The sequence below is a fragment of the Pelobates fuscus genome, chromosome 9, assembly GCF_036172605.1.
Source record: "Pelobates fuscus isolate aPelFus1 chromosome 9, aPelFus1.pri, whole genome shotgun sequence".
NCBI classification, from domain to species: Eukaryota; Metazoa; Chordata; class Amphibia; order Anura; family Pelobatidae; genus Pelobates; species Pelobates fuscus.
Window position 1 is genome coordinate 163,571,894 of NC_086325.1, and position 11,827 is coordinate 163,583,720.

At 43.5% G+C, this 11,827-nt stretch overlaps 1 protein-coding gene across 1 annotated transcript; it reads right to left on the reverse strand.

Annotated features, from left to right (window-relative positions):
- Positions 1-7,147: 7,147 nt before the first annotated feature.
- On the reverse strand, positions 7,148-10,351 carry LOC134573716 (nicotinamide N-methyltransferase-like). The gene is made up of 3 exons (XM_063433494.1): positions 10,204-10,351; positions 9,453-9,660; positions 7,148-7,577 (listed from the first exon to the last, which is right to left on the reverse strand). Exons 1-3 carry the CDS (start codon positions 10,349-10,351, stop codon positions 7,148-7,150), a joined length of 786 nt encoding a protein of 261 aa, XP_063289564.1.
- Between the last annotated feature and the right edge of the window lie 1,476 nt (positions 10,352-11,827).

Sequence of the window (11,827 nt, forward strand, 5' to 3'; positions counted from 1 at the left end):
TCACCCTGTTACCCTTTCACACACTTGCACCCCATATTGTCAGCCCCCAACACTGTCACCATACATACAGTCACTCCTTCCACACACTGCCCCTGCACACACTGTCACCCTTTTCAACACTGCCTCCCACACTCTCACCTACCCACCGTCCCAATTCCACACACATACAGCCACCCCCACACTGTCACCCCCACATGCTGTCATGCCCCCTACACTGAGCCTCGTTCACATTAACCTCTCCTAATCTTGTTGCTCTCACCCTCTCCATCCATACCACAATTACCGGCTCTCGCTCTTCCACATTTACCCTATCACATTAACTTCTCCTATCCTGTCACTCATCCTGCCTAGACATGCCACACTCACCCTGTCACATAACCCTCCCTCATCCTGTCACTCTCACTTCCCCTTGCCCTGGTACGCTTTCTCCTTCAACCGTACCATAATCACCCCAACAGTGAATACAGAGAGTAGATCTCTGTATCCAGTGCTGCAAGCCTGTCGTTCAATATAACAACAGCTCATTATACACACGATATGTTTTTTAACTATGTGTTTTAGTGGGGGCCTCTTGTTTGAGTTTCGCCTAAGGCCTCATAAAGTCTAGAGCCGCCACTGCATACACACACACTGCACTCATACACACACACTGCACTCATATACACACACTGCACTGCATTCATACATACACACTGCACTCATACATACACACTGCATTCATTATATACACACTGCACTCACACACTGCACTCATATACACACACTGCACTGCATTCATTATATACACACTGCATACACACTGCACTCATACACACACTGCACTGCATTCATTATACACACACTGCACTCATATACACGCACTGCACTCATATACACGCACTGCACTCCATTCATTATATACACACTGCATTCATACACACACTGCATACACACACAGCATTCATATACACACTGCATTCATACACACACACACTGCATTCATTATATACACACACTGTAAATAAATATTCAGTTAATATAACTTTTTTAGGATCTAATTTTATTTAGAAATTTACCAGTAGCTGCTGCATTTTCCACCCTAGTCTTATACTCGAGTCAATAAGTTTTCCCAGTTTTTTGGGGTAAAATTAGGGGCCTCGGCTTATATTCGGGTCGGCTTATACTCAAGTATATACGGTAGTTAAAAATATAGTTGTAAGAGGAGAATAGAATAGGTAATTGGTGTAGCATGTACAGGCAATCGACACACATGTGTTTTGTTTGCATGACTAACTGTTGATGCAAGACCTAACGAGTATGTGCAGATCTGTGGCTTGTCATTAGAAATATGCTTTAGGATAATCAGTGGAGAGACAAAATGGCATATTGTACAAATCTAGCTATGCTGCCTGGCTATGCGATTAATGTGAACGAGAAGAAACGGTGATATTACAAGCTAGACAGAGTAGGGAAATAGTTAGGCATAACGACTGGCTGACTATGCAGTTAATGAAGACGAGATGAAACAGTTGTATTAGCAAGATATAACTGGTTTTGCTTAAATTGGTATCACTGGGTTTTGAGTTATATGCTAAGGGAACAAGGAGTGAGAAAAAACATATGCGACTAAATCAAACAGCAAACATGAGGTAGCGAACAGTTACGTTCACCCACTGCCTTCTTGCTGTGCATGGAAGGCAGCGTGCCATCCAGCCTGCGGGCTTCAAGTAAGCCCCTGCCCTTGGGATCATTTCCCTCTGGAGTCTGGATTAGTGATGTCGCGAACATAACATTTTCGGTTCTCGAACGGTGGACGCGAACGTCCGCAAATGTTCGCGAACCGGCGAACCGTGCGAACCGCCATAGCCTTCAATAGGCAGGCGAATTTTAAAACCCACAATAGTGGTTGAAGGGGGGGGGAGGAGACCTATTCTCCTTCCCCCCCCCCGGCCCCCACCCCTGGGTTCGGGTGGGGGCCATAATGATAATGAGGGGGTGGACCTACTGTCCTCCGCCCCCAGGCCCCCACCCCTGTGCGGCGGGTGGGGGCCATAATGATAATGAGGGGGGGGCTACTGTCCCCCCCCGGCCCCCACCCCTGGGCGGCGGGTGGGGGCCATAAAGATAATGAGGGGGGGACCTACTGTCCTCCCCCTCTCCGGGCCCCCCCCTGTGCGGCGGGTGGGGGCCCTAAAATTAACAATAGGGGGGACCTATTGTCCCCCCCCGGCCCCCACCCCTGAGCGGTGGGTGGGGGCCCTAAAATTAACAATAAGGGGGGGACCTATTGTCCCCCCGGCCCCCACCCCTGAGCGGTGGGTGGGGGCCCTAAAATTAACAATAGGGGGGGACCTATTGTCCCCCCCAGCCCACACCCCTGAGTGGTGGGTGGGGGCCCTAAAATTAACAATAAGGGGGGGACCTATTGTCCCCCCCGGCCCCCACCCCTGAGCGGTGGGTGGGGGCCCTAAAATTAACAATAGGGGGGACCTATTGTCCCCCCCCGGCCCCCACCCCTGAGCAGTGGGTGTGGGCCCTAAAATTAACAATAAGGGGGGGACCTATTGTCCCCCCCGGCCCCCACCCCTGAGCGGTGGGTGGGGGCCCTAAAAATAACAATAAGGGGGGGACCTATTGTCCCCCCCCGGCCCCCACCCCTGAGCGGTGGGTGGGGGCCCTAAAATTAACCTATTGTGGGGGCCCTAAATACAAAGGGAGGGGGGGGGGTGCCCTTGTTAACCCTCCCCCCCCCAAAAAAAAAATCCATCCAATCACAGTGCTCTGTGTCATTTTACACAGCGTGGGAAAATTGATCTTTCCCACGCTGTGTAAAATGACACAGAGCACTGTGATTGGATGGATTTCAAGCCATCCAATCACAGTGCTCTGTGTCATTTTACACGCGTGGGAAAGTTCTTTGGAGTTTTCCCACGCTGTGTAAAATGACAAAGAGCACTCTGATTGGCTTAAACCAGCCAATCAGAGTGATCTTAGCCTAATTGCAGGGCGTGGCAAGGCTTTATAAGCCTTCCCCCGCCCTGCAGAGCTCAGTCTGCGCGGAGCCCTCCATGGGTGAAGATGGATTATTTTTTTGTGCGGTCATTTTTTTTTGTTTGTTTTTTTTTAATTGCGTCGGTTATTATGGTTTTTTTTTTTGGCCTTTTTTGGGGCTGAAAAAATAAGTTTGTAGAAGAAAGAAAACATCAAATGGTAAGTTGTTTTTATCTATTTTTTTTTACAGAGTTTTAGTTAAAGGTCATTATTTTTAGGGTGAGGGGGGTAGGTAGGTAGATCATTTTTTTTGGGGGGGGGAAGGGTTAACAAGGGCACCCACCCCTTTGTATTTAGGGCCCCCACCCACCGCTCAGGGGTGGGGGCTGGGGGGGACAATAGGTCCCCCCCTTATTGTTAATTTTAGGGCCCCCACCCACCGCTCAGGGGTGGGGGCTGGGGGGGACAATAGGTCCCCCCCTTATTGTTAATTTTAGGGCCCCCACCCACCGCTCAGGGGTGGGGGCTGGGGGGGGACAATAAGTCCCCCCCCTTATTGTTAATTTTAGGGCCCCCACCCACCGCTCAGGGGTGGGGGCCGGGGGGGGGGGACAATAGGTCCCCCCTTATTGTTAATTTTAGGGCCCCCACCCACCAATCAGGGGTGGGGGCCGGGGGGGGGGACAATAGGTCCCCTCCTTATTATTAATTTTAGGGCCCCCACCCACCGCTCAGGGGTGGGGGCCGGGGGGGGGGGACAATAGGTCCCCCCCTTATTATTAATTTTAGGGCCCCCACCCACCGCTCAGGGGTGGGGGCCGGGGGGGGGGACAATAGGTCCCCCCCTTATTGTTAATTTTAGGGCCCCCACCCGCCGCTCAGGGCATCATTTAACCCATGAAGCTCATTGGGAACTTGGGCGGTTAGGTGCAGTGTTTCCGGCGTGACTTGCTATTCCAGCGCTTAGTCGGAGTATCGGCTCAGTGGCTCAAGTGACAGATTCTCCATGCAGTGTAGAGGCTGGAGGTCTGCTTGATAGTTTAGCCCAAAACTTCTGGCATATCATGTCGAAACAGGCTTCAAAACTGTTCCTCCAGGACTGGGTGAGCTCTTGTTCTCTTTGTTGATTGTGTTGCGCCACGGTGGCCATTTTGGGTGCACCATGATGTCAGCTGGTTAATGGGGGGGTTCCCTTGCAGTGGAGAGGTAGGTATCCCCAGTGCGGACCGGGATAACCCCCACCGGTCCAAAGGGGGGGATCAGGGAGCTCCAATACCAACTTTGTCTGGGGCCTGCATCATGCCTGGAGAGCGGCTGTCTCTCCCATGCGCATAGCTAAAATTCATGCTCGGCCTCAGTGCCAGGCGATGTATGCACTCGCTGTCCCGGGTCATCAACAGCTTCTTCTCATCCTCAGCAATATCGGTCTACTAGATATTGCTCTCTCTTGTTGCTCCCCCTACCTCTCCCAGTGCTGTTTCAGTGTTTCTTTCTCTGGCTCTGCTTCTTCTCCCCAACTCCTCTCTGTTGGTATCCCCCAAGGTTCAGTCCTTGGTCCCCTACTGTTCTCCATCTATACTGCCTCCCTTGGTAAACTCCTGGTAAACTCCTTTGGCTTCCAATAGCATTTCTATGCAGATTACACGCAAATCTACCTGTCCTCTCCTGATCTCTCCCCATCCTTCTTGACTAGTGTCTCTGACTGCCTCTCTGCTGTTTCTTACTGGATGGCTGCCCACTTCCTTAAACTAAACTTGACCAAAACTGAAATTCTGTTGTTACTCCTGTGTCTGTCTCCCTCCAAGTACTACCATCAGCTCCACCATGCAGGCTCGCTGCCTAGGTGTTCTCTTTGACTCCGACCTCTCCTTCAAGCCTCATGTTCAATCTATCGCCAAATCCTGTCATTTCCATCTCAAAAACATTGCGCGCATCCGCCCCTACTTAACACCAGATGCGACTAAGGTGTTGGTCTATTCCACTGTCCTTTCTCGCCTTGACTACTGTAATCCGCTTCTCAGTGGTCTTACGTGCTCCCAACTTGCGCCATTACAGTCCATAATGAATGCAGCGGCGAGGCTCATCTTCCTGTCCGCCCGCACCTCCTATGCCTCACCCTTCTGTCAGTCCCTACATTGGCTTCCTATAAAATATAGAGCTCAATTTAAAATTCTGGTTCTTGCTTTCAAATCTCTACATAATGCTGCTCCCAGCTATCCTTATACACCAGCTCCCTTATACACAAGTATGTCCCGTCTAGGCCCTTACGATCTGCTGAAGACTTACGTCCATCTTCTGTCCGTACTCCCACCTCTGATGCTCGCCTTCAAGATTTCTTGAGGGCTGCACCGTTCCTGTGGAACTCGCCTCCCTCCTCCGTTAGATGCTCACCCAGTCTCCACTCTTTCAAAAAATCGTTAAAAACCCACTTCTTCATAAAAGCGTATCAATTAAACTCTTAATAGCTCCCAACTGATTCTTCTTCTGCAACTGTCACTAGTCTAATACTATCCTTACCTTTTGTGTCATTTTACCCCACTCCCTCTAGCATGTAAGCTCATTGAGCAGAGCCCTCAACCCCTCTGTTCCTGTGTGTCCAACTTGTCTGGTTACAACTACATGACTTTGACGGCGCTCTATACATATCATAATAATAATCATAATAATAATAATCATGATTATTTGCGATTTCCCATTCGCTGCCAGACCTCGTACCAGTCGATTAAGGCTGAATCCGACGTGGTATTCAGTTTAACCCCTTAAGGACACATGACATGTCTGACATGTCATGATTCCCTTTTATTCTAGAAGTTTGGTCCTTAAGGGGTTGAAAAGCTTATTTGTTGCTCAATTGTGCAGGAGCTAGTGTAGAACACGTCTGGGCATCTTGGCTGTCAGGCCCCGCCCCCCAATATAGCAACAATTTCTAACCATTTCTAGAAATACACAGCATGCAAGTGAATCAGTCAGTTCAGGGTTTTCGCAGCTCACTTTATTATATGTTATCCAAGTTTATTAATTCAGTATTAAGTGAGATAACTTGCTAGCTTTTGTCTAGAAAATACATTCAGAGAAAGCGAAATCAAGACACTGAAGCTGTTTTATTGTATTTTCAGGAGTTTGTAAAATTAAAAATAAATACAATTGAAAAAAGTAGTATATACCTTAAGATTGTAAGCTCACGGGCAGGGCCCTCTACCTTTTGTATTGGTCTTTTTATACTGTATTGTCTTTTTCCCCCGAATGTACCGTGCTGCAGAATATGTTGGTGCTTTTTAATAAGTGATAGTGAGGAATTTTCTCTGTCAGGAATTTACCTTTGCCATGGACTCTCTGTATTTCTCCTTTTTCCCAAACCATATGGCGAGTAGCCCCAATGAACGAGATAAGACAAAGTAAGGTTCAAAGTGACTTCTGAGCGTTTAATGAGCCGTGTAACAAGTTATATACAGCAGGAAACAGGGGTGGTCGTTACAAGCATTATCCAACCTTAATTAAATAATCTATCTTATCTTAACATCCTAACCTATAGCAAGCTTGCAGGTGTATCTTCATGTTCGGGCCTTGCTCAAAGCTAAATTTTATTATAACTACGCACTTCAAACTAATATGCATGCGCACTACGAATTAAATATATTTACTACTCAGTTCTAAATTACACATTACTATGCAATTATGATCAAAGGGAGAAAAACAGGAAATAAGGCCGACAGACAGGAACACACAGCATATAACACCTATTACTTGTTACATGATATTCTACAGCTGTTAATTGTCTAGGGGTATATTCACTAAGCATTGGATATAGATAAAATATATTATTGAAATTGCTGACATGTTAAACAATTTTAAACAGACTGGCCAGCCGGTCATCTGTATCTTAAGCCATGGGTAAATAAAGGCAAAGTGTATTATTCCCAACAATTAATGACAGTAACAATTTTGCAGATAAAGATATATGGATCCTGAGTATCAAAACCGATCATAAGGACAGTGTGGTATAAACAAATGAGGAAACAAAAGGGAACTCAAATAACTGTTAACAACTATTTAATATCTTCAAAATTAAACATATCTTAACAAACGTTGCACAAAAATATTCAAACGCAGAATAGTTTTTCTTCTAATTTTGCTTTCAAAAAACGTTTTCACCACTGTAAATTTAAGAAGCCGGTGGTTAATTCTCTCTTTCCTTACGAGCTACAATGTACCCAATATGATCATGATCCATTAAGTGAGTGTCTAATTTGCTTTCGTATACTTCAAAAATCACAGAGGTATACCCATTGTCTTGGAGAACTTCCTTCACAAAATCTTCATTATAGTTTAGGAATGAAAACTTGTGATCACCAATCGTATAATAGGTCGCATTGAAAAAGGCAAACATAATGAGGTGACCTCCCACCTTCACAAGGGATGAGAATTTTCTAAAGCTGTTGCGATAACTCTCATGATTTTTACAGGCGATATCAAAGTACCAGGCGCTGAACGCACAGTCTGCTTGAGGCAGTACGACGGAACCCAGTGGATTGTCATTGGTGGGATCCCATTTTAAACAACGTTTAACAATTCTTCTGACTTTCTCTTCCTCGGCTTCCAAGAGTTCACTGAAATTTGAAACATTAAATTTATTCTAATATCATAAAAATAACTAATAAAACTGTAAGTAAAATAAGTATGCACATTCATCTAGATCAATTCCTTTTATATTTGGTCTCACAGTTGTTGCTTAAATGAAAACATGGCTCTTCACACATAAAGCATATCAGCAAGCAAAAGTATTTTAGGGGTCTGCAGTGTCCCTTTTACACATTAAGAGTGTGCCCTCTTTTCTTTCATTTAAAAAAAGTACAGATTTCAATAGAAATTTACAAATTAACCTTGTTAAAACCTCCTGGTGTTAATCAGACAGTCGGTCCTGTTACTTCCTGGTTTGTTTCGCTCAGTGGAACTAAACCCAAGAGGAAGCAATTGCCCCGAGCACCTGCCTTGCAAAGACTTCTCATTGAGCTGCATTGGGAAGTCTGTGATTGGACAGCCACAGAAAGTCTGGGCTGGGAAGAAAGAGAAGGGCTTGCAAATGCTGCAGACAAGAGATCAATAGCTTTTGTAAGCTGTTGTTAGATATACCCCGAATGAAAACTTAACAAATACAAAAAGAGAAGTCCTGCGCTCACTCCCATCACTACTGGGTCGGCAGCAAGGACTACAATATACATCAGCCCCAATATATAGTAAAAACCAAAGAAAAGAAAAAGTTTCTCTCCTTAATCTCTATGTATATTTAGACAAATGGAGGTAATTTAGTTGCTCCAATGGCCATTGGAGGGAATGCCTGCCTGCCAACGTCAAGACAGACGCCCCTAAGCAGGTCCTAACACTGACCCTTCAGCCTGCTTCCTTGAGCTTCTGGCAAAGATATCTCCACTGAGACAGAAAGGGGTATTTTTTATATACACCCCTATATACTTATTAACCCTTAATAGGGAACACATGGGATGGGCGGCAGCATTGTAACCAGGCTGTGTGATACAAAGTAAATACAAATACAAAAAGAGAAGTCCTGCGCTAACCCCATCACTACTTGGAGCAACTAAATGCCCTCCATTTGTCTAAATATGCATAGGGATTAAGGAGAGAGCGCAGGTAACTTTTTTCTTTTCTTTGGTTTTTACTATATATTGGGGCTGATGTATACTGTAGTCATTGCTGCCGGCCCAGTAGTGATGGGAGTGAGCTCAGGACTTATCTTTTTGTATTTGTATTTACTTTGTATCACACAGCCTGGTTACAATGCTGCCGCCCATCCCATGTGTTCCCTATTAAGGGTTAATAAGTATATAGGGGTGTATATAAAAAATACCCCTCTCTGTCTCATTAGAGATATCTTTGCCAGAAGCTCATGGAAGCAGGCTGTAGGGTCAGCGTTAGGACCCGCTTTAGGGGGGTCTGCCTTGACGTTGGCAGATGGGCATTCCCTCCAATGGCCATTGGAGCAACTAAATGACCTCCATTTGTCTAAATATACATAGGGATTAAGGAGAGAGTGCAGGTAATGTTTTTCTTTTCTTTGCTTTTACGAAAAATTAACAAATTAGGTATTTGTGAATTTAATGTTTCTGCTGGTTTGGTATTCAGTGAATGGTCTGCTGTAATAGTAAAATATATAATAAAGCCGACCAAGCCCTATCCCAATATTCAGTGTCCATTTACTGGGGTGGAAGGCTTGGTATCTGGTTATGGGCATAGCTAGGCTTTTGTGCAGTCATGAGCTAATGAATGACGTAGAAAACGTGTTCCTCTACATGCTGGTGATCCTTCCTGGAGTATAAACGAGTAAGGCTTTATGGACTACATTTTGTTTTGCAAAGTTAATGAAATTAAAAATGTGTATACATGGCTTTGGTAGTGAAAGGGGTTAGCTTGTTCCATAAATTGAAAAAGGTATGGTATATAAAATATCTGTCACCCTACAGACTCACCTCACACCCTTAATTTCACGTGAAATCTCAGCAGCATGAGACCAGTCTACAGCTCCTGGCTCCTTATTCAGCCATTTTTCCATTTCCTTAAGCGATCGATCTGATGAGTCTAAAATGGTGATTTCCTTAAAGAAATCGGACATAATCATCAACTGACAAAAGGTTGCACCAATTGTGAGGTCTATCAGAGTTTCTCCTTTCACCGTACCTGGGGGGATACAAATTAGTCAAACTATCACCTTCATTGCAATTATTATTATTTTTTTGTTACATATAGTTTTGAATCTGGGATAATTGGCTGCACGCAGAATAAAACCAATTTTTTTTTAATATATACTACTTTTTAAAATGTCATTGGGATGTTAAAATAATTTAAGTGCATATAAGCAAAGGCTGTATACAGTTTGTAGAGTTGCCTGACTAGATCCTGGCATCTGGACCACACAATGCATTGCAACATGATCTCCCATGTGTCCTCTAAACTAGATATATTATCTTTCCCATCATGAGATACACTTTCATGTTTTCATAAGTACAAAAAGGACGCAGTTCTTAATGTTTAAAATCCCAGAAATTGACGGCACAATAAGGCAGAGTTTTAGATTCATATATCTCCGTTCTCACTTTTCTCTGGTGACAAAATTCAGACAAGTCACCTCGGGTCTTTACAAATAACTGAGAGAGTGACCCTCTAATACTGGTGGCACTGAGGACAGGATATACATGTTTGCATGGAAGACAATGAACGTACCTGAACACAAACACTGAAATACTTTTTGCATTGAAGAGATTAAAAGTTCTTCTTTGGTATCCGTCTTATCACGACCAACATATGTTTCTATAATCAAATGATGATCAAACTCTTCATCGTGATAATCTTTATGTTTCATTCCCTCCATCTCGAGGATTTGTTTTCAGGTATCAATTCACTAGCAAAGTATATAAAAGTTTATATCTGTTAATGCAGAAGACATCTCTAAAATATCTAGTATTTTCCTGCATTGTGTTTCTAGTTAACATGAAGCTTTCTACATTCTCCTAGAAGGAATTTTTCTTAATAGACTTTAGCAGTTTATTTACAAAATACTAGGTTGAGGTCAGCCAAGTGGGGGGAAATTTACTAATTCTTTTGGCAAGTTTAGCTTTACTTTTGTAACTTGTTTTAAAATCCAGCATGTGTCACTGTGCTGTAACTCTCTTTGTTTTGAAGATGATAATATTGATGATGATGATGATGATGATGATGATGATGATGATGATGATGATGATGAATATATGCTATAGTATTGTTCCGTGTAATCTAATATTTTAATAATTTATTCTATCACAAACTAATGACTGTATCACAACTTCTTTTTCCATTATTGTAACATTGCTAATCTATACATGGGGCATTTAATAGGGGCACTATATGACAGATAAAGTGTTACATTTTAACATCAGCCTTTTCTGTAATATCCAGCTCTGCATATCGAGCGCCTATAATATGGATTTAAAACCAATATGTTTGTTAAAGGAACACTCCAAGCATCATACCCATTACACACTGTAGGTATTATGGTTCCAGGTGTACTCTGACATCCTCTTCCCCAATGTAAGTAGTCAGATTGTTTGTTAATGGTTCGTCTTCTTACCTGGGGTCCGCTCTGCACCAGTCACAGCCTCCTCTCTAGCCAGAAGCTCTCTTCTCTGAGATAAACCCAGTAATATAGGTCTTAGCTCATTGACTGGGAGCAATCAGCTGATGTTTTCAGCCAACGAGCCTAAAGCACAACAGGCTTTAGTCAAATGACTTATAATAAAATACTGAATAGCAATTAGCTTATAATTTATCTTGGTAAATGGGTAAACAGACCAAATAGTTATATGTATAGAAAAAGAATATACAATAATAAATGTTGGTTGTGTAGCAGTCTTTAGATCATGAGACCTAATACTATACTGTCTGTCTATCTATAAGAGGGTGTGGGGGAGGGTGCTAGGGCACTTCTGGCACCAGAGCCACTACAGCCTGTTTAGAGTGTTCCTTTAAAACAATTTATAATAAAAAAATAGATTTTCTTACAGTGTACGTATTTTGTGAAATTAGGAATTTCTTTAAAAAACTTGCTTTGTATTTATTTTCCAATAATTATAGTTTATAAAAGAAAAATAATGTGGCTCTTATTTTTAGTTTTGCTGGTCTTGCTGAAACTAAGCCCCTCTGCGTTTAGAGCTGGTTCCTTAAGGACGGCATAGCACGCCTGCCGTCCTTAAGAGGTTAAAGCAATTTTGTTAGAGCAATTAAAGTCTAACAATGTTTATCCGTTTGCTGTTTAAAGATCTGTATAGACTCTGATAAAACCACTTCTTCAGGCAGAAACTTCCACATCGTT